The sequence below is a fragment of the Physella acuta genome, unplaced genomic scaffold (assembly GCF_028476545.2).
Source record: "Physella acuta isolate Inbredline_101_S28 unplaced genomic scaffold, ASM2847654v3 ptg000677l, whole genome shotgun sequence".
In the NCBI taxonomy this organism is placed as follows: Eukaryota; Metazoa; Mollusca; class Gastropoda; family Physidae; genus Physella; species Physella acuta.
This window is the reverse complement of record NW_026732196.1, coordinates 77,182-104,933: the sequence shown is the minus strand read 5'-3', so window position 1 is coordinate 104,933 and position 27,752 is coordinate 77,182. Positions and strand designations below refer to the sequence as shown.

The following is a 27,752-nucleotide window of genomic DNA, read 5'->3' as shown; positions in this document are numbered from 1 at the left end:
TTACTGAAGTCTTTAAGAGTGTAGCCTATTTTCTCTCTTGTGACACTGCGAATAATATATTTAAAATACTATTTATTTTGTTACATAAAGAAGAATGAATGACATAACCGTATTTAAATTATACGGGAGTTGAAATTAAAAAGCTGCAGCAATAATTGGTTTAAGAAAATTTGACGCTAACCTTTATGCTCGCTTGTTTTTATTTGCACTTCCCCGCTGTGGAAAAAACCACTGAAACTAACCAACCACCATTGAAATAATCGAATCGACCATCAGTACACAAATACAAGGAAGATGGCCAAAAAAACATACGATTTGTTATTCAAGCTTTTGCTGATTGGTGATTCCGGTGTTGGAAAAACATGTTTACTTTTCAGATTTTCTGACGATGCGTTTAATACAACATTTATATCTACCATAGGTTGGTGATTTTTATACTTATTTATTTATAGTCTAGTAGTTATGATTTAACTACAGTTTACACTAGTTTACAGTACAGTAGATTCTACATGTAGAATCTAGTACATAGACGTCTAGATTCTAGATCTAGATTCTAGAACTACCCAAACATGAAAGCCACAACTTTGTCTTTTTTCATATCTTAGACTAGCTCAAGTCGTTCATTCAACGTAATAAACTCCATATGACTTAATTTTTCACAAATCTCCTGATTCGTGTGGTTAAAAGAAAGTTAAGAGGATCTGTGGATGATTATAGATACCAGTGTCCGATAATGGAATCTTTTTTAAAAAAGGGGTGTTGGGTTGTTAGTAGGGTAATCTATCGTTTTGGGTACGTAAAATCGCCCGCAGCTATTTATGTACGAAAACGTTACCTCATTGTCAAGGCTTTAATAGAGGTTTATTGTCATACTTTTGTGTCAAATATTATAGATAAATGAATAATAAACCTAAATCAATGGCTAAATATATCGATATAGGCCAGAAATTAACTTTAAACAGCAGTGTCTGAGAGCAAGATTTGCTATATAAGCAGGAGCCATTTGTAAAATAGAGTGGCTTCCCCCTGAATCTGGCGCTAAAAGCTTTTAAAAATAAAACTTAGACAAGATGGCTGCTATAGTAAATGAGCATGGTTGCATCTGTTGGAAACATCGCTAGTCTTCATTTATTACGGAAAAGTTTTAATTCAATTGTTTAAAAACAGGTACATAAATGAATCAAGGAAACATTTTTGAATTTTTTAAAACATAAATCCTACTCAAAATGTGAAATAATTATTAAAATTTAAGTAGTCACCTGTTTTTCACATTACAAATCGCGGGCGATTTTACGTACCCAAAACGATAGATTACCGTTAGTAGTATTGTAATCTCGACTAATTTTATGGTTAGAAATTAGGGTTAGGCGTATGGTTGGACCAGGGTTGGGGTTAGGGACAGGGTTAGCATTGACATTAGCCAGCCGTGTGTGTATTTAGTTAACTACCAGTAACCTGACACCCCTTTTTTGAAGAAGATTCCATTATCAGACACCGATGTAAATATTCTCCCGGATCTGTGATAGCTATTCAAAAAACATTTTATGATTTTACTAGGGCTCAACAGTGTTTTATAATTTTTTAATATCTAACAAGTTGAGGTTCACGTTTTAATATTTTTGACTCATAGGTCTGAAAATAGTAGGCCTAATGAACTTCTAAATGGTATAATCATGTTTGCTTAGGGCCTATTTAAATTGTTTGAATTTAGTCATATTTTATCTCAGAGTGTAAGATATTGAAAAATTAAAATGACTCACTCCTCTTAGTTTCCTGTTAATTATACTTTTTGGAAAAAAAATGATTTATTTCATAACAAAACAAATGAGTTTTAATTAACTTTGCCAGTGGTTGATGATTGTTAGGTGTATTTCTATTGGTTAACTACTTCTAGATCTACCTGTTTCTACAATAAACCTTTATGGTTTAGAAAACATGGATACAAATTTAAGGCAAAAACATTCATATTGTTTTATGTTTCATTTACATCTATGGAATAATCAAGTTAATGCTAGACCACATTATTCATCATAGTTTATATTAATTAGTTGCAGATAGTTTTGGCTTTAGTTATTCATAATTGTAGTGATAAAAATTGCTGTTCATAAAGACATGTTTTAGTTTCATTTAATCATTCAAGCCTATTTTATGCCCCACAGGAATAGATTTTAAAATAAAAACAGTTGAGCTTGGTGGCAAAAAGATAAAGTTGCAGATATGGTGAGATGTTTCTTCTTATTGTCTAGTACATTTTCTAGCTATTTCTAGAATCATCAGTGGCATAATTTAAAGGAAGTATTTTAAAATATGTTTTTGAACCACATTCCAATGTAACTTGGATTAAATGTAAAAAAAAAAGTATCTAAAATACAAAATTAATTATAAAATTTAAAAAAAATCATTACACATAACAGTTGAAAGTAATAAATATATTGCAGTTTAGTTATCTTCTATGGTCCTGTTTAATTTTAAATGTTAATTTCAAAATTTATTAAATGTACACCTATTCTGGAGTCCGATTAGACGTAAATATCTTCTCAAACAGGGACACAGCTGGACAGGAGCGTTTCCACACCATCACTACTTCATATTACCGTGGTTCAATGGGCATTATGCTGGTTTATGACATTACAAATATTAAAACTTTCGACAACATCTCCAAATGGCTAAGGAACATTGATGAGGTAACTTAATTAAAATATATTTCACCAGTTATTATTTAATTTTATAACAAACTTATTATAGCTTTTTATAATGGATTGGCTAAGTAGCTTTCAACCTGGTTTTCATTTTAAGTTGTTGTTTTTTTGTATAATTTAATACCACTGTAAAATAATAATTTTATTTTTATGTATTTACTTATGCTTTCAATTTGAGATGATGTGATGGGTACTGTTATGTAGACAATGAATATTAATAATTTCTTCAGCATGCAAATGAAGATGTGGAAAAAATGATTCTGGGTAACAAATGTGACATGGATGACAAAAGACAAGTTCCAACAGCCAGAGGAGAAGCAGTAAGTTTATTGCATTTTCGGCAACTCTTTCAGTTTTTTGTCGACATTAATTACTGATCATATTTGTACTTTAGTTGTTTTCTTATTCAAAAAACACATAAATACTTTGAATGTGGTATTAATTACTGACTGTATGATGAAAAAAGTGGTTGTAATAAAAAATAAATTTTTTTTTAGATTGCAAGAGAACACAACATACCATTCCTGGAAACCAGTGCTAAAGCAAATATTAATGTTGAAAAGGCTTTTATGAATTTAGCACAGGCTATACTTAACAAGGTAATACTATTATTTTTTTGTAGTCTTTTTAAAAATCTACATAAGTCCACTCAAGTTTTACTAATCAAGTTAAAAAAATTTAAGCTAATTTGGAGTAAAATGTTTTTCAGACTCCTGGAAGAGTTTCAGAACCTAGTGGTGTCAACATAGGTCAGCAAGACCAAGGCTCTAAACGATGCTGTTGATTGCTGTGTATAAAGACAAATATGTATTTGTGCATATTAAAACTACATTGGACTACGGCCCACCTTTAAAGTTTGTTACTTTATTTAAAGAGCATAGCTGTCTATTTACTTTCTGGAATCATTTTGTTCTTTTGTTTCCCTCTTGAAAGCTCTTGTCCCTTTTGGCTCTGGTGTTTGAAAATCCAGTAAAATATAAAACTTCTTTGTGAAACCTGAGCTTTAAGGATTATTACATTAACAAAAAAAAATTTTTAAGAAGCAAACTGAGAAAATAAACTTGAATCTATTAGGTTATTCTGCGACAATTTTTATCTAATATTGATTTAAAATCTGAAATGTCAATATTATTATTTTATTTCAAATTGTGTGTATTATTTTAGTAATTAATAAATGTAAATGAATTAATCCATATTCTGATTACCAATTTGCACAAATATTTCTGTGGTTAAAAAGCCCAGACTAAAACCAATAATTACATTACAAAGTTTTAATTGAAAAATTGTTCATTCAACTTTGTGCCTAGGGCTTTCAGTTTATTTAGGCACACCTGAGATTGCCTGTTTGCTTCTGCTAGCTAATGCGTAGAACTGAACATTTTTTTTGTTTAGTTTGCTTATTGTTAAAGGCGTTACAGCCTTATTTTTTTATCCCTGTCTGTATTTTATGTGGTTTGGAACATATTAAAACAGTCACCTTTTTTCCTGGTTAAACTCCGTGTTGTCTTTTTGCTTTTGATGCTATATTAAAACTAGAGCTTTTCACCTTAAATAAAAAGATTCAGCCTAGTGTCAATTACATTAGCCACATTGTTTATGTAGTTTTTTTTTTTTTCAGGATGGTTTTAGTTTTTTTTTTCTTGTTGGCTTATCTGTAAATTACACATACCTTTCTTAGTTGTTTATAAGTTAAAGAATTTAATTACTTGTTTGTTTTTCAATAAATAGTCTATGCTGAATGAATGAGACTATCATTTGTGATATGTATGAATTTTGACAACCAAATGACAGACTGAACTAGTGAACTTGTGAGTGGGTTATATATATATTGATTAAATTTGGAGACAGGTTCGGTTTGTATAGTAAATCTCTGATTGAATATAAGATTTTTTAATACATTTGTTGTTGTAGTTGGGGTGTGCTTCTTGACCTGTGGACAAGAATATTCTTGTTGTATAGAGAATTGTAAATTACATTTCTTTTTTTTTTTCCTAGAGTCAGTTTCTCTAGTTTAATTTCTGCACTATTTTCAAAGTTGCTTGTTTTGAATAATTTATCTATTAATTTAGTATTTTCATATTGCAGTCAGATTTTATTGTTTACACTCAGTAGGAACTTTTGTTTTATTATTATTATTTTTTTAATACACATTTTTTAAAAGTCATTCAGTATGCCATAAAAGATAATTTATGTACAGTAAAAATTATCAATATTTTGTGGAGACCAATCTTAAAATAACAACCTTGTTATAATTTATTTTAAATCTCACATAATATTATAGCAAAATTAAAACTAATTACTGTCGTATTATAAATCCTTTTATACTGCATGGCTATTTAAACAAAACTATACGTCTGTATCCAGTAAAAGTTACTGTAATTAATAATTATCTTTAAATACCTCATGGTATAATGGTTCATAATAACAGTATATAAATTAAATAATTTTTTTGTTTTATTTATAATATGCCAATTTATCTGTGTCAGTAAGAAATTATTTTAGTAAACTTTGCAACCTGTTTTTATTTTTAAAGTTTGAGCTTTTTAAAAATCCCGACTTCGAAGTACTTTGTTTTACACAAGCTCCATTGGTCAAAGAAAATAAAGTCTATAATTCACTACCAATATCATTGTTTAATTTTTATAAAACTCATGGTAGTTAAATTCCATGTCTTTTTTTTATCTTTTCTTTTTCACTGCCATCTGCTCCCTCTATATATTTTATCATGGTTGGTTGACATTTAGCTTTCATTTAATCTTTGTAATAATTTCAAAATTTTTTAAAACACTGAACCTGTTTTTTGACACTAGAAGGACCACTAAAAAGTCAATTAAAAGGATATATATATTGGTATATATATACATATATATGTATGAATATATACATCTAAAATATATACATGCTTATATATAATATAAAACATTCTTAAAATGTGTATTTTCTTTTAAAATAAGTGGGGATATCTTTTGGTTCAAATAATGTTAAATCTCATCAATAGATGTGTTAAAAGCTGTACATTGACCAGAATTTCTCTGCAATAACTGTATGATGATGATATTCAATACAATTTGTATATGGTTGTCCATTGTTCCTGCCAGTAAGACTAATATTGTTCTAGTTGCATTTTAGAATTTAGGAAAATATTTTGTAATATTAATAATGTACTATTTCTATAACACCATATTTCTTAGTCTATTCCTTTTGGGGATTTTGGACACTGTTCTATTCCTGCTCTACCTTGATCGACTTTTTTCTTTTCTATTTCAAAATTTGTGACTGCCTTTGAAGTGTTTAGTTTAAATTAGGGTAACAAAAAATTTATTTTGAAAAAACTGTGCTCCTTGAGCCAAAATTCTAGATACGAATGTGTACTTCTTAAGTCTTTCTATTCTACATAACTGCTCTATGACTGCACACATTGTATGCTTGGGCACTAAACAATGTAATTAAAAAATCCTGTTGCCACCCATTCTTGTTAAACAGAATTTTCATTCCTTTCTATTTTTTAACCATTATTTGTTCATTTTTTTGGGTAGATTAAAAATACAAAAAACTGCTGTAAATGAGATTGATTTTACCTGGCTGGGAGAGTATGTTTTGTTTAAAATTAGGCTCAAGAGAACAAACTTTTCACTCCTGATTTCAATAACCAAGCTAAAAAGATTCAAAAAGTTTTATTACTATTACACCAGTAACTTCATTATTTACTTCATATACATTCACATATTGTAATCTTTTTGGTGTGTCAGTCTTGTATGTTGCTTGAACGATCAAGGTGATATTTTTTTGTTAGTTCAACGTGCACAAAGTGAAAATGGTTTTGGTCTAAATTAACCTGCATAGATAGCAGCCACTAAGTTTTTATCTTAATAGTCAACTTATTCAATTTGTTTTAATACTGAACGTGCCTTTGTGTTATGTAAAGATATAAGTTTATTTTATAATTAATAGAGAATTGCTTTTGATAGTTAACCATAAATATGCTAATTAGTTGGCTAAATCTGTGGTTCACCATTGCTCCTAGTATTTTTGTCAAATCTATTTTTTAAAAATCTTTTAAGCACAAGAAATATTTTTCAAGGTTTACTCGTAATTGGATTAAAAGGACTACTACTAGGGGGTTTGTAAAAAAATTTTAGTTGGTATTTTTGAAAAATAATTGATTTATTTTGAAATATTTGTTTGTACTAGAACTGTGATTTAACTAAGTGTAAACACAATAATGGGCTGGGGATTTGTATACATTTTATTTGAAATTTTTTCCCCAGTGTGCTGCAAATGTGAACATTCATTTTTGGAAGAACTTACTGTAACAGTTAATTGTCATTCTGCTTGTTTGTGTGCTATACCCTAATGGTTACAAGCAGCCTTTAGGATGTGCAACTATTCTTATTTGTGTTCTGTGTAGTTTATTTTGTTCTGTTTACATTCAAATAAAATTCATCATTTCAAAGTTGTTTTTTTAAATTATATTTTGGAGCAAAAATGTTTTTATAGTAGGATAAGTCTCAGAAAAATATCAAACATTTTTTTTTTAAAACTTAAAACAATTTGTTACAAAATACACACAAAAATGTGACGATAAATATTTATTACAGGAAATTCAAAATAAACAGTTGTAAATTAGCAGTACTTAAACAAATATTTAAACCAAAATGCCATGAATGTATAATTGCTCAAAATTTACAGATAATTGAAAACAAGACCTATTAAACAATGGAAATTAATGTACTTGTACTGAAAATGGAATGTACCAGATATTTTTTGAGATGTGTTATTAAATAAAACTATTACATTTAAAAAAATTTCTTGGGTATAAATCACAAAATAAAATCCTAATGCTTTAAAACAAATTTCACAACAAATTCATAGATTTATAATAAGTTTTGTTCTTTTAAACATGAACATTCATAGAGTATTGCACTAGATTGATATTAAATTAAACAAAAATTTTACAATTAAGGTAGAAAAAAAAAGGATTGCAACATGCCCCTTGAGTCAGATATGGTACTGGGTGGAAGGAATGATAAATACAGAAACAAGTGTAAAAATAAATAATTTGGTCACTTTGAAATTATATTACCACACAACATTGATAACCATTTATGTCAACATAAAAAAACCCTCAATATTTGGCAGATTAAAAAAAAATCTTCAAAAATCAAAGTGTATAATCATTTACAAAGTGACAAAAAAATGTCAACATTCTTTTTTCTTAACAATATATTGAGTAAAAATATGTCTGCTTAAATTTAAAGTATCAATTGTAACATCTCTTAGCTCATAAAGTCATGAAATACAATAGCAAGTATTGATATTGCACAAACAAACTTAAAAAGAAAATAGCAGAAATTAAAAAGGAAAATCCTTCTATTAGTCACATATTTGATTTAGTAATGGTGTCTTTAGAAGTTAAAAGATGTTACTAACATCTGTTTTAAAAAAATTATAATTTATAAATTTTATTACAAACAATGACAATTCATGATATCCATTAGATTTTTCTACATTGATTCAGAAATTATGTTAACTGAAATTCAAAACAAAAATAAATGAGCCATCTTATGCTCAACTAGGCCAACAAGCTTTTACACAGTGATCTGAGCAACAGCAGATTTGATGGCATCCATGACTGAGTCAGTTCCACAGGTTTGTTTACTCTGAACAAGTTGAATGTTCCGGACAAGCTCTAGCACCCTGTCAGCGGTCAACTCACCACTCAACTGCAGCTCACTGCACTGGGAGATGACCGGCTTCAAGGCTGCTACAAGCTTCTCCTGGAGAGAGAGTAACTTGTTCCTTTGCTCTTTGATCCGAAGTTCTGCTGCCTCGTTCTGACAAACAATCTTCATAACATCCTGCTCTTTAGATGCTACTTGGCTTTGTCTGGAAGAGACTTTAGCTTCCAGTTCCTCATTGACAGCTTTCATCTTTTCTATTTCTTCATTTAAACTTTGGAGTTTTGTGTCTTCTAAATCTAAATATAGTAAAAAATAAAAGGTCAGTGTTATTTAATAAATCAAAACTATTATAAAAATGCTCTGCTAAAATTTCAGGATGAAACCCCTAAAGAAATCAAAGAAATCAAATTATGACATCCCATTATGGTATGCATAGTTATGATAAGTTTGTCATTGAAAAATTGACATCGGTTATTTTTCAGACAATACAGTGTGCTTTAGGAGTGAATAGAGTCAGCTATAGGTTGCAACCTAACACAGCAAGACACTTACTTTAGGAATAAGTAACTTTACTGTTTCTAAAAGTTTGTTCCTCAACTTTGCATTATATCTACCCATAACACTCAACTGTACCAACATTCATCTCTCATTAAACAGCACATACATAGCGTGTAATTAACACAATAAATCTTAAAGTCCTACCTTCACCGGCCTGTGCTTTGACCTGTAGAGCAGTCAACTCCTTCTGTGACATCTGAGCATGCTTCATGACAACAGCAGCATTAGGACATCCACCAGAGTTGAAGCCTCCACTCGAGTGCCCTGACCCATCACAGCCTATGATAGGGCACCTAGTAACAAAATATCTCAAGTTTACAACATTTGCAGTATAGTCCTCCCACTTATAACATCTAGTTAATCCCCACCACACAACAAACTCATTAACAATGTAGCAGCTAATTGAAAAAACTTACAGAACATTGCTGTCCCAAGATAATAAATCAAGTTCTTGTAGATCTGAGCTAGGCAGGGAAATCTTTGTACCACGGTGCTTGTTTGCTATGGGGCAACCTGATGCACTGTTGGTTATAAAAACAAATCACTACAAACATTTTAGATTGGATTCCATTAGGTTAATTACAAATTTCTGTCATTGATATTTTTGTTAATAATGTAGTGAATTTGTTAGAAATCAGTCAATTGTGCTTAGTAGGGCAAGAAGAAAAATTCATATCTTAATAAATAGTTGTTATTATAGCATGAAAATTGGAAGAACTATTAGGCCAAGCTTGATCTTTAATTAGAATATCTTAGTGTTAGTTAGGAGCAAGCCGATATTAGGGAAATCTACTTTAATTAGGTGTATTTGATGATATTTTTACAATATTTGCATGTTTGAAGTATTATTGTTGAAGAACAATTTATTGATGTTTATTGTAATTTGTATCATTGTAAAGGGAATTGTCTGTGGTTTCAGAGATAAGCTTATTAGAATTTTAGGAGATCGCGTTAAGTTTTTATATAGGGTTATTTGGGGTCGGTTAGCACAAAAGCGGGAGAAATTTTCACAGGTAAGCGTTAGAATTCGTGCCAAGAGCAAGGTGTCATCCGAGACGCTCGCGGGTGGGGTATATAAGCCGGTGCGTTAGCCTTAGAGGGGATGGAGAAACGACGGGCCTTGCCAGTAAATTTATGCAACACACGTATTGGCGCTATAGTCTTGTTAGATGCGCGCTACACAGACAATTCCCGCTCAAGAAAGATAGTCAAATAAAGATTTGCAGAAGACGGCTTATTCTTCATTCTTGATCGTCTGTGACTGTGACTGAGAGTGAGAAATAGAAGAGAAGAAGAACGTTACCTCTGATAGAAGCAAGAATATTACAATAGAACAGTACATTTGAGAGCAGTAAAAACGTTACAATAAGGAAGATGGGATATTAAAAAAATTGTTTGGTTCACATGAGTGAGACAAATTTTCATTGTTTATTTTTTTTTTTTTTATAAATGAAGGGCAAGTTGAAAAGGTTAAAAAACATGATTTTAACCAAAATTATCAGTATTATTAGATGGACAACATATTGTCAAAATATGATATCAAGCTATACAGATTTTCGTATTCACATCTGATATTATGCATGCAGATAAAGAAGAAAACTGATGAACACAGGTGTGTAAGTTTTACATAATAACTTAAAGATATGTAAATCCTTAACTTTGAGAAATCTGTCTGAAGACCAATACTTCTGTTGTTGAAAAGGTTTATGTCAGGGCATTGTTTATAATTTTAAAAAAAAAACCCCACTCATCAGCTGATCCAACTTTGGCAATATCTTAGAGCAAAAGCTCTGTCGTGAACAAGCTATAAAAGAAAAACCCCAGGAAACACACTAATGCTCTTGAAAACCAAGATGTGTTTGTGATTGTTTAGTTAGATTGTGCATGAAAACAGGAATGTTGCAGCTATCCTGCTATTTGCTCCACACAGGATGAAGTCAAGCAAGTAATTTGTCAAGACAAGCAGTTCCTTGTATTATCAGTCTAGATAAAGCATGTAAAAAATGCCCTTTGGGATCAGAAGGCTGATGAAGTATTCACCTGTTTCTAGATAATACTTTGAACAGACAAACAAATTTATTACTTAATGAGTTCCAGATGTATGAAGGTGGCCTACCCAAATGAACATGACACAAACAGGAATTGTCCATACTGAATGCTGAACAGTCAGTGAAGAGACATGTCATACTATTTCTATACTCAAAGACATGACAAGTATAAAAAATGTGAAAACCATGCTTCAACATGTTACGCTGGGTTATCACCAGTCTGTTTTGGTGATAAGACTATAATTCTACAAATCTGAAGTTTCTTGTAAACATTCAAGATATAGCATCACATCATGTTTAGGCTTTTTAAAAATACATTTTGTCAATAATAAAGGCACTATCAAATTCCATGGACATTTAAAAAAAAATGATTTTCTTGATGCATTTTGGAAGCCATAAACATTTGAGTGGGTAATGGAGGATTAATATTAATATACCAGGGGTAATGAAAAGTCAAAGACTACAGGTATAGAACAAAATAAAAAACAAAAAACGTAACAGAAGTATTGTTCCCCCCTACACCAAATACTTTGTTAACTTTATTATGGGAGCAACAATTTCAGTTTTTATGCATTAATTAATTTAAAAAAAAATAATATGCTTATAAATATTACAAATTAAAGTTTGGCATTTATCATGTTATTAAAAAGTAGTCACAACTAAAGAAAGTTAATTAAGAAACTGTAAGCATGTGTATCAATGATGAATTTAAAATATTTTACAAAATCAAAACTATTAACCACATTTTCCCCACAGATTTACAAATTCCACTAAAAAAACCAACCTTCAAACCAAACGTTCACATTCAATATGGTAAAAAATATGTCAGAACCTATTACTGCACCATCAGCAGTAAATAGATTTTATTTCCCAGCAGCAACCAACCAAAGTAATTTATCAAGCTTAAGAAGTAAACCAAAAGCCTCAGGACAACAGATAAAGCAAAAATAACTTGTCAGCGCACAATGAGATCATGAAAACTCTATTATTTATCTATTGTTTTTAACATTTGGTTTTATACATGGCATAAAATACATGGCATAAATTCCCCCTTCACAATCTACCCTAATATGAAATCTTCTACACAAATTGGATGTATGAATATTTGCTTCAGCAATTGTGTTATAACATCAGACTATAAATTGCTTAAATCAATTTGTTTGGGCATAAAAACGTGGATCAGATGTAATGAAATGAGACAAATATACATTATGTATATTAAACCCCCCCCCCCCTCCAAGATAGAAAAAATAAGGCTTCTGAAAAGGTCTACAGCATCAGAGTGAGTAAAATTGTCTTGTGCACAGTTCATGACATCAACATTTGGGAAGTAGAGGTGATCCATTCTACAAACTGAATAAACTCTGATGCTCCACCTGTCTTTACACAACTGTTGTCTCCCACAAGTTTGGCAAGTAAAACACACATCACTGAAGCTTTCTTAAAAAACTTTCAGTAAGTCTACACAAAACAAACACATTAAAAGCATCCAACCCCTTGTTAACACAAACACTGAACACATTTACAGGAACAGATAAAAATGGTACAACAATTCTTTTGATAGCCAGGATTATAAGGGATTGGGTACCTATCTATCAATCCATCAATAGATGTATGAAAATGCTTAATTGAATTACCTACTTATTTAGACTAGGGTTATAAGGGACTGTGTACATAGAAATCCAGCTGTAATACTAATCCATTCATAGATGTATGACAATGCTTAATTAAGCTACCTTCTTATGTAAATATGTAGACTAGGGTTATAAGCTGTACTACCAACAATCCTGCACAATGACAATAGTTACACAACCTACTTATGTAGAACAGGGTTATAAGGGACTGCATACATAGAAATCTAGGAGTGCTACAATAAATACTACCTAGAAATATTCTGTCTCTAAGTAACAACTCCAATGCTGCCATAAATGTAATTTGTTTTTTTCTAAACCAGAACTCCACATGTCTTTTATTATTTGAAATATAATACCAGGCCAGAAAAAACTTACTGCTGTACAAGTTTTTGTATTTCAAGAGAGTTTAAAAAAAACAAAAAAAAAAAACAATCCAGAATGAAATCTTATTACATGTTTTACACTCATGCACATGAAATGTATGAAAATACCTCCGATGTGACAGGTATTTTCCAGTCACATGACCTGATCCATCACATCCTGGGACAGGGCAGCTTTAGATTAAGTAGTATTAGTATTCAGCAATCTATAGACAGCATTACCTAATGCTACAGCTTAATCAATATGTGGCCACTCAAGAGTATTTGCGATTACAATCTATAAATTATTTTTAAAAAAAAAACTGTCACGGTTAGTTGTGATAAAGAAATTTAGTGAATAAAAAAAAATAGAATAGGTTGATATTTTTAAAGTAATCTGGGATAGGTTATGAAAATATTTAGCAAATTTGAATATTTACAAGATTGATTCATAATTACCAACCTAAACATTTATACTATTTTTCAGAGTTTCTTCCAGGCATCTCTTCCCCCCCCGAAAAATTTTTACCGCCCCCCCGAACGAAATGAAATTTATATAATTTATATAGAAAATATATACTTTTAACAGTGTCCGCCCCCCCGAAGAAAGTTTACCGCCCCCCCCGAAGATTTCAAGTGCCCCCCCAGAGAAAAAAGTCTGGAAGAAACACTGCTATTTTTTAAAGACCCAAGCAATAGCTACAAATAAAAAGATATGAATAGATGATTTATCTTACCGTAGTGGGTCCTCAGCTTCTTTCCTTTCACCCTCTTTCATCAGTATTTTCTTTATTTTGGCTGCTCGGGGACAACCAGAGAGGCTTCGGTGTGAGGCATAGTTGCCTGTTACATGGCCAGAACCATCACAGCCTGGAGTGGGGCACCTGTTTAATACACTAGACTTCTTACCTCAACCACAACACTTACATATAACACTAGACTTTTTACCTCAACTACAACACTTACATATAACACTAGACTTTTTACCTCAACTACAACACTTACATATATAACACACTAGACTTTTTACCTCAACCACAACAAGAACATATATAACACACTAGACTTCTTACCTCAACTACAACACTTACATATATAACACACTAGACTTCTTACCTCAACCACAACACTTACATATAACACTAGACTTTTTACTTCAACCACAACACTTACATATATAACACACTAGACTTTTTACCTCAACTACAACACTTACATATATAACACACTAGACTTTTTACCTCAACTACAACACTTACATATATAACACACTAGACTTTTTACCTCAACCACAACAAGAACATATATAACACACTAGACTTCTTACCTCAACCACAACACTTACATATAACACTAGACTTTTTACCTCAACTACAACACTTACATATATAACACACTAGACTTTTTACCTCAACCACAACAAGAACATATATAACACACTAGACTTCTTACCTCAACTACAACACTTACATATATAACACACTAGGCTTCTTACCTCAACTACAACACTTACATATATAACACACTAGACTTTTTACCTCAACTACAACACTTACATATATAACACACTAGACTTTTTACCTCAACTACAACACTTACATATATAACACACTAGACTTTTTACCTCAACTACAACACTTACATATATAACACACTAGACTTTTTACCTCAACTACAACACTTACATATATAACACACTAGACTTTTTACCTCAACTACAACACTTACATATATAACACACTAGGCTTCTTACCTCAACTACAACACTTACATATATAACACACTAGGCTTCTTACCTCAACTACAACACTTACATATATAACACACTAGACTTTTTACCTCAACCACAACAAGAACATATATAACACACTAGACTTTTTACCTCAACCACAACACTTACATATATAACACACTAGACTTCTTACCTCAACCACAACACTTACATATAACACTAGACTTTTTACCTCAACTACAACACTTACATATATAACACACTAGACTTTTTACCTCAACTACAACACTTACATATATAACACACTAGACTTTTTACCTCAACCACAACACTTACATATAACACTAGACTTCTTACCTCAACCACAACACTTACATATAACACTAGACTTTTTACCTCAACTACAACACTTACATATATAACACACTAGACTTTTTACCTCAACTACAACACTTACATATATAACACACTAGACTTTTTACCTCAACCACAACAAGAACATATATAACACACTAGACTTTTTACCTCAACTACAACACTTACATATATAACACACTAGACTTCTTACCTCAACTACAACACTTACATATATAACACACTAGACTTTTTACCTCAACTACAACACTTACATATATAACACACTAGACTTTTTACCTCAACTACAACACTTACATATATAACACACTAGACTTTTTACCTCAACTACAACACTTACATATATAACACACTAGACTTCTTATCTCAACCACAACACTTACATATATAATACACTAGACTTCTTACCTCAACTACAACACTTACATATATAACACACTAGACTTTTTACCTCAACCACAACAAGAACATATATAACACACTAGACTTTTTACCTCAACTACAACACTTACATATATAACACACTAGGCTTCTTACCTCAACTACAACACTTACATATATAACACACTAGACTTTTTACCTCAACCACAACACTTACATATATAACACACTAGACTTTTTACCTCAACTACAACACTTACATATAACACTAGACTTTTTACCTCAACTACAACACTTACATATATAACACACTAGGCTTCTTACCTCAACCACAACATATATAACACAGTAGACTATTCGGTCTAAACTCAGGACTATCAGACATCCCTAAGTCCACCCAGCTCTGGGTACCTGACTCATGTTGGGGAAAGTAAAGTCAGCCGGGCATAGTGCTGACTACACCATCCCTTCATATGTTGAGATCAAGAAACATATGAACTCTTCATTATCTGCCCTATGGATCTTTAAGTCTGAAAGGGGAGCTTTACTTTTTTCGCAACACAAATTAATTTAACACACAAGACTTTTTACCTCAAGCTCAACACAAATTTACTGAATACTTTTGTTTAAACACTTTATATATTCAGGACATTCTTCTAGGTCACGGGTTCCCAACCTGGGGGTCGCGACCCCCCTGGGGGTCACGAAGGGCTTTCTGGGGGGTCGCCAACTGGTATACTAAACCTTAGTAATTTGAAACAAAACATAAATATTTAGAAGAATTTTTGAAATTCGGATTTACTAACATAACTGGAAAGGGAATAGAGAAGAAGTAAAGCGTACTGTACAAAGTTGTTCTCAGTCACGAGTTTATGAAATCTTCAAAACTAAAACGTCATATGAGACGCGTCATTCGAAACACACCAAAAAAGATATGGAGTTATTTCGTCGATATGAAGCTAGTTGCAAACGTAAGAGACTTGATCGAACAGGAAGTTTTCACCAAAGAAACACAGCATTAGTGCAAGCATTACATGAAGTTGCGACAGAAAATGCCTAGCAAAAAAAAAACACAATAGGAGAAAATCTCATCAAACGCTGCATGTTGAAGATGGTGAAGTTAATTCTTACATGTCCGTAGATGTTAAATAAAACATTTTTATTTAAATTAAGCTTTCACCATTGTTTGCTTTTCAAGTTGATAAATCAACAGACGTGAGTTCGTGTTCGCAGTTGCTGGTCTTTGTCTATATTCATTCAGATGATAGCAAAGAAGAGTTTCTCTTTTGTGAAGATAGCATGGAGAAAATAAATACGTTTTTTAAATTGGATGATTAAAATGGTTTAAAACGGCTGTGAGGGTTTTTAGGGATGGTGCACCATCTATGTTTAGGTCAAATCGGGCTTTCAGAAAGCAGAAAAGATTTAGCTCCCTATCCACTGCCCTCACCAATCGCTATCAAGACTCCATTGCTAGTACAAGTGGTAAATTATATAAAATCTGGAGCCTTCAAAGAACTGAGCAAAGACCTGAATAAAGATCACGAGGTTCTGCTCTTCTACACTACATTGCGCTGGCTGTCAAATGAATTGTTGTGAATCGTGTTTTTGAATTGAAATCTGAAATCAAATTGTTCTTGGAAATGCAAAGGAAACAAGACCTTTTGATATACTTAAAACGATATAGAGTGGTTGGAGAGAGTATCATACCTAGCAGATGTGTTCGAATATTATCCTTATGAACGAATATTATCACTTTCCATGATTATCTCGGGGCATTTTTATTAAAGCTGCAAAATCGGCGAAGAAAATAAATCTTGGAAATATTGTAAATTTGAGAAACTCTGCAGTGTGGTAGATGAATCTAATTGTGAGATAATTAAAATTTTAAAAGAAGAAATTTCTGGGCATCTTGAATCAAGTGAAAACGAACTGCAGTGCTATTTCTCTGAGCTGGAAAAAAAAAGAATCTGCATTGACGCATCATTCATTCTCTTCTTCCCTCGATGTTTCCAGCATTCACGATGAATTACAAGATGAATTCTTTGATTTGTAGAATGATTCCGCGTAAGATAAAAAACTGCACACTCAATTTTGGTGTAGTATTCACCATTCATACCCAATCGTAAAATTTATTGACTTTTCGAGAATAGATTTTCAACACTATTTTTCGATTAAAAACAAAATTAAGATAATGATAATGACATAGGTTGGCGTTAACAAAAAAAATACTTTAAAAAAAAATTAACCGCGAATGTTTAGTGAATAGTGTGCACTTTTACTCATGGTATTAAAACAGTTATTAAGAGTAGTTCATATTGAAAGTCTACTAGAAAATCTTATTTTAGTGCTTATTAATTTCCATACTAATTTCGGCTTTTTAATTCTATGGGGGTCGCGGGTCACTTAATTTTTATAAAAGGGGGTCGCCACTCCAAAAAGGTTGGGAACCACTGTTCTATGTCAAAGAATTCCAAATGAGGGGGTGGGGTCAAGAATTAAATATTGGACTTTTTTTAAATATACATCTAGGGAAAATCAACTGCTGACAAGATTTTTTTTAGCCAACTCATTACAATTGATGTAGAATCTGAAACTTATCAGCTAGCAAATTTATCAAAATGATTTGTGACACATTATGTATATAAGGACAGGTGTAAGTAATGATCCATGATCTATTTATGGTAGTCTGAATCACCTACATATGGCAAACATGATCCCAACCCCACTTTATGTCCAAGAACACTGTGTGCAATCCTGCATCATTACACTTTGTAAACAAAATAATTGGATTTGAGAATGGTTTCTTAACATTTTATTTTAAGGACAAGTAAATTATTATCTAAATCTTTGTTTAATACACATTATTAGATAAGTACAGTAGAAGTAAATGGTTGAAAAAAATAAATGAACTGAGAACCTTAGTTCTTCTAGGACTATTAAATTATTATAAAACTGACATTAATATATAAATGATAAAGATAACCCAATCAAATGCTTCACTACAAAAATTTAAAAAAGTAACAACATGTAAAGCATAAATAAAAATAAAAACGTAAAAAAAATTAACAGAAATGTTTACCTTGATTCTAATATATTGGTTGGTTGACCTGCTTGATTAGGTTGATCTGTTACCTATTTCATCCAGGTGTCATGTCAACGAGATAAAGTGTTGTTCAATCTAAGTCAATCGCTTAATATTGTGTTCTAACTAATAGTCAAGCAATTTTCACTATTTCGCTCCATGTAAAGAAATCTCTTAATTATATTAGTCTAGCTGTTACACTAAGGCCCTAAACTCTTTGAGGAAATTAATTTAATCTGGTCCTCACATTGGTAACAACCTGTGTATCAGATGCTATTTAAATATTTTTATTCTAAAGAGTTTTCGCCAGTACAGGATTTATTATATGCACTGTGAAAGGTACGATATTTTGTTCTGTATTAGCCATAACAATTATGTACTTTTAAATTGCTATGATAAAGAGTAAGCTGAAGTTAGTTACATATCCCAGACAACAACTTGTCAAGTTTTTCATTTTTGTGTCTCTACTAATGAGATTACACTTTTTAAAACAGAAATTTTGAGAGAACTTAGTCTTTTACTGGTTTTAGTACTTGAAGAGTTGGGGAATGTCTAACAAAGAGCTACCAGAAAAATGCTGACCTCAGCAAAAGAACAGATCCATGCAAAATTATTTTTTTCAAACAAAATTTGAGTAATTTAGAATGTTGAAGACTATGTGTTTCAAAATGAAAATGCAACTCAAAATAAGCCCACAACACCAATAGGTCAACAGCAAGCAGTGAAGTAAACACAAGAAAAATCCAAATAAGGCCAAATAAACTTAAAAAGAAGCAGCAGAATTGACAATAAAGAACAGCCACAAATATGACGGCAAACTCACTTTTGTTCCACCTGGTTAGCCTGTACAGTAGCTCTGTCTGCCAAAGGACAGCCTGACAGGCTACGGTGAGAAGTGTAGTTGCCAGTAACATGGCCTGAGCCATCGCACCCTGGGGTGGGACAGGTGGCTTCAGACTTCTGCCTGGAGGCTAAACGAGGTCCCATGTAATCAAACAGTTGGCTTGGAGAAGGAGACGACTTAGGACTAGCACAAGGGGAAGGGCAACGACTGGACAGTTGGCCACCGCTGATGATACTTGAATTATCAATATCTTCATCTTCATCACTGCTTATGTTTGACCTAGGGCAGGACAGCAACAAAATAGAAAGCAATGCATGCTAGTTAGAACATTCCCACAACAGTATTAGTTCAAGATTTAACTATGAACCACAATGATAAATAAAATTACAAGTACAGGCAGACTCAATCACCATCTAGCAAGACAACAAAAGGTCTATGTTAGCATATAAATATATTCAAGAAACCTTTTCAGAGAACTGAAATATAACAGACATCAATCTCACAATATACTCTGGTGGTTTTAACTACAAAGTTTGTTACTAAAAATAAAAAGCTCTTAAGGTATTTTCCATGGTTAAATAGATTATTAAAACACTTGGCACCAGATGTAGTAGCATCTCTCGTGTTATCAGTGATCCTCACTATTCAGCATGTAAGTGATAATTTAATTAGTTTCGATTAAAAAAACTTGCAGTACAATAATAAAAATAACACTTATGGTTAAAATGTTTTTTTTTTATTAAACATAGTAATTTTATTTCAATTTTCTTTTACAATTAGTAATATGTAGCAAATCTTAGTTTACGATAATTAAAATAACAAAATAAATGTAATTTTATGACTATAATGATAACATACATGTTTTAAATTTCATTTGAATTTTAAAGTAATGGAAATACATTTTTTACAATTAAGACTATCTTAGAAAAAATATCTACAATTCAGCTTTCATAGGAAAATAATTATAATTGAAAGAGTATAAAAGTTATTCAATAACCCAGTATAAGTCACAGATTATAATAAAAACAACTGTAGAACATACCTAAAATATTTTTAACAACAAATGTAATGTATACTTGAACACAAAGGGTTAAAATATATCAGATCAATGAAATTTTTTATTTTCAAAAATTAATTGTAAAAACAAAATGAACATTTCAATTTGATTCTACATTTGCAAAAATACACAAAATATTTTAGTGATATGGACAAAAAGTATTGGAGTGAATGAATTATTGCTTCTCATCTTCAAAGTCTTTGGTACACTAAATTTCATTTCTATTACTTTAATAAACCAAAAAAAAAGCCTGCCTAAGTAAGATTCCATTTTATTTTTACATCTTTGCTTGCATTCTTGATATATTTTTCATTCAAGTACATAACAAATAACCAAAATAACTAAACAAAAATAATCAAATCCAACATAATATGTTAAAGATGATTAAAAGTAAATATTTTTATTTTATATCTTGAAACTTTCAAAATACAATTTTGTTTTAAATGAAAGTAGTAAAATAATACAAATTTTGTCATTAGTAAAGGTATAGCGAAGAAAAATCAATGAAGCAAACATTTAACACCCAGAGGTAGATTCATACAGGAATATTACTTTTCACATTCACTATGTATTTTAAGTATTAAGTAACTGTACTTATGAATAATATGTGAAGAAATTATTACTATCATTTTAGCAATTTTATGACTTGCACACTAAATGAAAGTAAAGGCCCAATTGCAAGCTAGTGTCTCATCAAGTTGTCTTATACTAAACAAACATGTAAAAGTAAACAACTTGATTTACATTGAAAAAATCTTAAGTTTATCAATACAGGAAATAGAAATGATCAATAATTATCATTAATAAAAGTGTACGCTGCACACTTATATATTTTAGAAAGGGAATTTTAGAATTATCCTCAAGAAAAATAAAGGTTACATTTGCATTTAAAAATCAAACAAAAGAATTCATACAGCATACAATTAATTCCTCTATAAACTGTGGTTTTTGTTATTACATTAATTTTTATCAAAGACCAAAAGGTTTTTCCTGAACAGCATTATCTGTTGTATAAATTTCATAAAAGATCAACTTCATTTGTAAATGGAGAAAATGTTAATCACTTCAAATCAATATTTCACCTTAAAATACATTTATTAAAGTTTAACAAATGGGAAAATGAACAGAAGTAAAATTTGTAAACAATTATGTAAAGTAATTTAGCTAACAAATAACAAAGATATAGCGAACCTACCCGTTCTCAGCTGCTTCAGATGGCCCTACTTTCTGTCCATTGACCGATGACAGCAACGATACACAGGATGAGGAAGATGTTGAACTTGGGCTGGAACTTCTTACAGAGCCTGCACTATCAAGTATTTTATTTCCCGTTGATCCGATTGAGTTCCTCAGCAAGTTTGGTTTGTGGCGCATATGGGGCCTGCGAGACAATATATTTGGTCTGACTGGTGCATGGCCTGACTGATGAGTAGTACTCTGAGATGGCTTTGACTTATTTGATTCACTCTGTGCACCTTCAACTGAAGTTAGTCTTATATCTAATGCGTTTCTCATTTCAAATTTTGTGCCTTCTTGGTTGTTAAAGGATATTTCAGGCCGGCTATACTTTTCCAGCTCCTTTGCTAAGTTCCCCCTGGGTGTGGGCTGTGGTGTTGATTTGATGTCCCTAGGTTCAAGCTGTTTAGTTAAAATCATTGGCCTCAAAACACGATCTGTCCCACCTGATCAATTAAATGATAAAAAGTTAAGAATAAACATAGCTAATACAGCTTGTGAGCCCCCCCCCCCCCCCCCCGCTTTAATCCTATTTACTGGAATAACATCATAATAAAAAAAAAATGCACATTTTTCCAGTCAGAATACAAAGTTTTATTAAACGACTACTTAACATTAAAATATGAAAAATTAAGTAAAAATTATCTATAGTGAATAAAAATAAATAATAAAATATAAATTTTTTAAAAAATATAGTGTAGAAATTTGAATACCAGGGAAATCTGTACCTTTAAAAAATGTACCTGGGGTAAATTCTTTAGCAGCAAGTTTGATAAGATCCTTTTCTGTGCAGGTAGCTATCATTGCTTTTGTAGGATCATCACTTTTGGGCAGAACAACCACATGCATTGCTTTGAGGAGGCAAGAAAAACAGTTCTGAATGTCAAAAATGAAGTAACGAACTATCTAGCATCTTGTTCAACAGTCTTGTAAAAAAAAACATCTTGTTGAACAGTCTTGTAAAAAAAAAAACAACCCCAGGAGCTAAAGATACATACCTTTCCCACCTTGCTGTGGTTGTGACATCAGCTTTGTCATAGCGGCAAGAGGACAACCTGATAAACTATTAGAACAATTTTACAGTTAACAAAGGTGAACAATTTAAAACAATTAGCAAACAAACTTTGAAAAGATTTAAATAAAAACATGTTTAATTCAAATTATAAAGCTTTGTAGTGTTTATGTACTCAAAAATTAAAAATGACATGATAATTATGTTTTAAAATATTAATTAGGCAAGATAAAACAAGTTTATGAAACTGTACAGGTTGCATTATTTCATAACAATCTATTGATAACATTTAAAATAAGGTTTCTGAATTTTTTTCTAAGTAATTCTACATGTATTGAAAGAGTACCAGTTACTATTTCCTACCTTCTGTGTGTACTTCTGTTGTTGTTAATATGGCCTCTACCAGAACAACCTGGGGTTGGACATCTGAAAAGTAATTAGTTAATATTTTAGACATTTAGTCAATAATCAGCAAGAATGAGAAATGCTTGAGTAAAGAACATATTTTTTTTTCTTTTGTCAAAACAGCCAAAGGAGTCTCAAAAGAGTGTTCTTTAGAATAAAAAAAATAAAATTAACCATACCTAAGGCTTTGTTCATTTCTTAGTAGGGCTGGAGATAAAAAAAAGTTTTTTTTATTTGAATGCTATCTTTTGAAAATAAGTTTTTAATGTTATGTAGAGAAATTGAACTTTTTATAAATACATAACACAGTAAAACTTAATTGAACATTAATTCCTTTTTTTCTAAAAATCAGTGACACTCTACCTAATGCTATCGACAATACACTTCTAATACAATTTTAGTTATGCTAGGCAATGTTAGGTCTGTACCCAAACCCATTCCCAGGGCACCAACCCTTTGTTATACCTCCATACCGATTACCAATGCCCCTTTTTTTTTCAAACAGGTCACTTCATCCTACACAACCTTAAATTTATTAAATGATTACATGGTATACATATGTAAATTATGGAATGTGTACTTATATCTGCACTGTGTCTCAGAAACAGGACAAACATAAAGTTGACAAGAAAATTATGGCACAAAGGCTCAGTGAAAAGAAAAAATGTAATACTTTATTTACACAATAACAAAAATAAAATTAACATTCAATAAACATAGTTACCAATCTTTTACATGAAATTCGAGGAAACAATTTTTTCCACTACTGCAACACAAAAATAAGTTACATTTCATACATTTTACTTGGCTACGCCCAAAACAACCCTCCAATTTGCAGCGCTCATCTAATCCTTTGACGCAGAAAGGGAAGTGGCCAACAGAATCATATCTGATATAAGCTGGTGGTCTTTTAGCTGCTTTTACCCTTCTTGGAGTAGAGGAATTTACAGGTATCACTACTGACTGAAAGGAGGCTTGTGAGATAAGGCATAAGTTGATCAGGGTATCTGCTACTTCATTTCTGAAGTTTAGAAAATCTAAAAACCACCTTCCTCGCCTGTTATTTATTTCTAAATCCCTGTACTCCAGCCAACTATTGGCCAGAGCAAAATCAACAAAGTGGAATATCATCCTGACTGGCCATTTCTTTGTTTTACTTCGTATCTTATACCTGGATATTAAACAGTCCATTTTGTCAACCACGCCCACATACTCTTTGTACATCTGGACACACTTTGGCATGTCATCCAAAACATAACCCTGTTTGGCATTACTCCACTTTTTGCCTTCATTGCCCACCTTGACAAAGTTAGAGGCTAATGTTACAGGACCATTGTCCAGCCATCTAAGCAAACAGACATCTCCTTCTGGTGTAACTTTACTATCCACATAGCCTGTGCCTTCCTCCTGGAGCTCCTTTTCTGTCTTAAGGTTGCATCCCATCAACCTGTTTCTTGTTATCACACCCAGGGACAGAATACCCAATGCTCTTAACTCACGAATGAGCTTGATGCTTGTAAAGTATTTTCCCAAAAAGAGCTTATAATTTTTGTAATATGGAATACTTTGCACCAGCCTTAAGACCATGGATGTCGCCAAGTGGGTTCTATCTGAGGAATCGCCCTTGTCAGCACCTTGGTAAAGTTCAAAATCAATTGCCCTTCCAGACCTTCCACAAATGAAGAAGTTTTTAATTCCTAATGGATTTAGCTTTCCTTTATCAAACTGCTTGGCCGGGATCTTTCCAGTAAATGAAATCATCTGTTCTTCAATAGCATTGAACTCCTCTCTGGGTAGCTGAAGACAACGAGCCCTTATGGCATCAATTAGTGGTTGAACTTTCCAAAATTTATTGGTAGTATTGGGTGGGGGAGCTCGCTCGGCATTGATGTGAATGTTGCTTCTTAGAAGCATGAACCGATTCACAGGCATAACATCAGCTATGGCATTAACCCGAGTAGACTTCTCCCAGTACATCCTTGTTCTAGGAAACTTTAAATTGGCCATGATAATGTTCATGCCAAAAAACTTTTGTATTTCTTTGGAATTTGTGGACAAACATTTGCCGGTTTTCATAAAGTGGTAATTGTTAGTTTGCTCTGCAAATATTTCAAATAGTTCAGATGTGAAATATTGTAAAAAATAAAGCGCTGGTGTATCAAAACCATAGCCAACATCAAAGCGGTCCAGCCATGCAGTGTTAACTGTGCCATCGGGAAAGGCTCCAATCAGTGATCTCCATTTGATTGGCGCATGATCCAAGTTTTTAGGTGCCTGACTGGCAGATGCACTACACTGTTGGTTTAGACTGAGGTCCAACTCTTCATCATTATCCTTGTTTTCTGTACATTTTTTATCAGCATTAAAACCTTCATTTTCTGAGTCCTCAGAACCTGAAGACAGCTCAATCTCTGAATCATCCAAATGCTGTAAGACATCATTCACCACCATATACTGCAAGTGTTGGGGAGCTGAAAATTAAAATATTGTGGCAATCAATAAACACAATGTAAAAATTAAAAAGAAAGTAGTAGTGAGACTAGGACAGTAGTTATAACTATTGCGCTTTAGTTTAAGGATCAAAATCAACTCAACATATTGTAAAATAGATATTTTTCATTAAATAGGGCCAATAGATGGAGGCATTGGTTTATTCAAGTTTAGAGATTAATTGCAGGTGTATTCATTATTGAAAGCATACTTTAACCATCGTCAAAGTATTTTAAAAAGTGATGATGAAACCCAGATAAAGGAAAAACACATTTACTGCAGTGAGACACGTTGTGTACTAACATGTACATAATCAATTTAAAAATTATTTTACTAAATTTATGTGCTAAAATGGGACAACATATTAAAAAAATGTATAAACATTACATAATTATTCTAAAATATTAACTTTATAATGAAATGGGACATCTTATTAAAATACTATTAATAACAACAACAAAAAATTTTAAGATAAAAATACTCACCTGTTGTTTTTTGCTTTCATTCCATTTAAAAATAGTAAAATGTGAAAATCTGAGATGAATTTTGTTGTAGTAATGATATTCGGAAAAGAAAACTTTGCATAATTAAACAATTATCTATTTTTATGAAATAACCTAATAAAAAAGCTGTGTACATAATTATGTACACACCGTGTCTAAGTCGCTTACAAGGTTAAAAGAATTCCTGTTTGGATGTAAAATATATAAGTTTATAAGGAACTTTGTACAGGCAGCGGGCACTGACAGTGAAGAGCATTACACCATTATCATCAATAGGATAAAGGTTTGTCAGCCAAAATGTAAACACACAAAAAAAAAACAACCTTTATACATACCCATTCGACCAACTGAAGGACACAAACATTCATTCCACCCCCACCCCCCCCCCCCTTACCGCTTTTTAAGAGTTTTATACAGTATTTTGTTTTAAACTGACAAGAGTCATATGTCATGGTAAAATAAAAATTTTTATACAACATTTCCATTTCACAAAGTAAAAGAATAAAAATGATAAAGAGAACAAAACTTTTTAGCCTTGTTCTTGAGAACACTTAAAAAAAAAAAGAGTTAGGACAGTCTAGTTCAGGGGGAAGTGCCCCGCCAGACAAGATTTTTGAGACACAAGCTGTTGAGCGAGCTAAAATTTGCTTTGACATATGAGCAAAATTTGAGATACACACTAACAAGTTACCTGTTAAGTGGGTTTAACAACATGGAAAAGAAACACCCTAAATATGTTGCAACTGATTTTGCATAGGAGCTTCTTCTTCTTCTTCGTTCTCAATTTTTAGTGTTGGAAGGGATCCCTTTCCAACAGAATTAAGGATACGTGTCAACTGGTTATGCGCCATTTAGGCTATTGACTCCGATTTCAGCCTGCTTTTCTTTTTGGATTTGCTTCCATAGCTTTGTCCAACCAAGAACAAACTACAAGGCAGCAGTTGTTTGATTTTGGAGTTGTCTCTCCTAGAAGAGTGGCTGTCCCCAACTAACGAGCCTCATCTGCCCGAGGGTTCGAACTTGAGACTTTTCGGTTTAGCAACCATAAGGTTTACCGACTAGATCACGCATAGGAGCTATTAAATGACACTGAAACATTTTGAAAGAGCGGAAATAACCCCACCTTGGACAGGTTTATTTTAACCGCCTATACAGAAAAGTGTGGCAGAAAAGCGAAGACCAACAAAGAGAAAAGCAGCGATGAAATTAAAGAGAAAGTGTAACACTAAATACAAGCATTTGGGTTTAATTTTTGTTGATATTCCATTAAGTTTAGGGATAAAGTGTAGCATTAAAGAGTGTAAAAAGAAAGGGAATTAAGGTGACAAAAAGAGCTTAGCTTAAACAGTGCATAAGAGAACAAATTGAAGCTCCTATGCCTATCTCCTCCATTAGGGGCTACACCACCACCAGCCTTTTCCGTAGGCTCAAGTCGGCTCACTTTCAAGATATGTTCAGTTTATTTCTTTGCATTTTCTTTTATTATGTTATTAAACAATATTTGTCATGTATAAATACACTATTATTAAAAAACATGTAATGACAATGACTGAATAGGGATTTTGGGGGCTGAAACGGATAAATGGCATTTCAATTTATTTCAATGGAGAAAACTGCTTTGAGATGCAAGCAATATTAAATTTTATAGAATGA

The 27,752-nt window shown here is 32.0% G+C and overlaps 2 protein-coding genes across 8 annotated transcripts in view; one reads left to right on the top strand and one right to left on the bottom strand.

The window, feature by feature from the left end:
- LOC131949213 (ras-related protein Rab-10) lies at nucleotides 1–7,171 on the top strand. Its single transcript, XM_059311010.1, has 6 exons — nucleotides 1–421; nucleotides 2,160–2,220; nucleotides 2,546–2,684; nucleotides 2,930–3,019; nucleotides 3,197–3,298; nucleotides 3,409–7,171. Exons 1-6 carry the CDS (start codon nucleotides 295–297, stop codon nucleotides 3,481–3,483), a joined length of 594 nt encoding a protein of 197 aa, XP_059166993.1. The 5' UTR covers nucleotides 1–294; the 3' UTR covers nucleotides 3,484–7,171.
- A 106-nt stretch (nucleotides 7,172–7,277) lies between these two features.
- The window catches only part of LOC131949212 (myelin transcription factor 1-like protein), a 31,896-nt gene continuing 11,421 nt past the window's right edge, over nucleotides 7,278–27,752 (bottom strand). For 3 of the 7 annotated variants that reach the window (XM_059311005.1, XM_059311003.1, XM_059311004.1), the window contains exons 8-18: nucleotides 23,286–23,313; nucleotides 23,065–23,127; nucleotides 22,688–22,752; nucleotides 22,418–22,540; nucleotides 21,649–22,135; nucleotides 19,376–19,675; nucleotides 13,717–13,863; nucleotides 13,112–13,174; nucleotides 9,355–9,459; nucleotides 9,083–9,231; nucleotides 7,278–8,676 (exon numbers count right to left, since the gene is read on the bottom strand). In XM_059311005.1, coding sequence (XP_059166988.1) covers nucleotides 8,288–8,676; nucleotides 9,083–9,231; nucleotides 9,355–9,459; nucleotides 13,112–13,174; nucleotides 13,717–13,863; nucleotides 19,376–19,675; nucleotides 21,649–22,135; nucleotides 22,418–22,540; nucleotides 22,688–22,752; nucleotides 23,065–23,127; nucleotides 23,286–23,313 — 1,919 coding nt within the window. In that variant the 3' untranslated portion in view covers nucleotides 7,278–8,287. Of the gene's footprint in view, nucleotides 8,677–9,082; nucleotides 9,232–9,354; nucleotides 9,460–13,111; nucleotides 13,175–13,716; nucleotides 13,864–18,547; nucleotides 18,603–19,375; nucleotides 19,676–21,648; nucleotides 22,136–22,417; nucleotides 22,541–22,687; nucleotides 22,753–23,064; nucleotides 23,128–23,285; nucleotides 23,314–23,521; nucleotides 25,578–27,752 lie in introns of those variants that run through there. The other 4 variants (XM_059311006.1, XM_059311007.1, XM_059311009.1 and 1 more) reach the window with 4 other exon arrangements.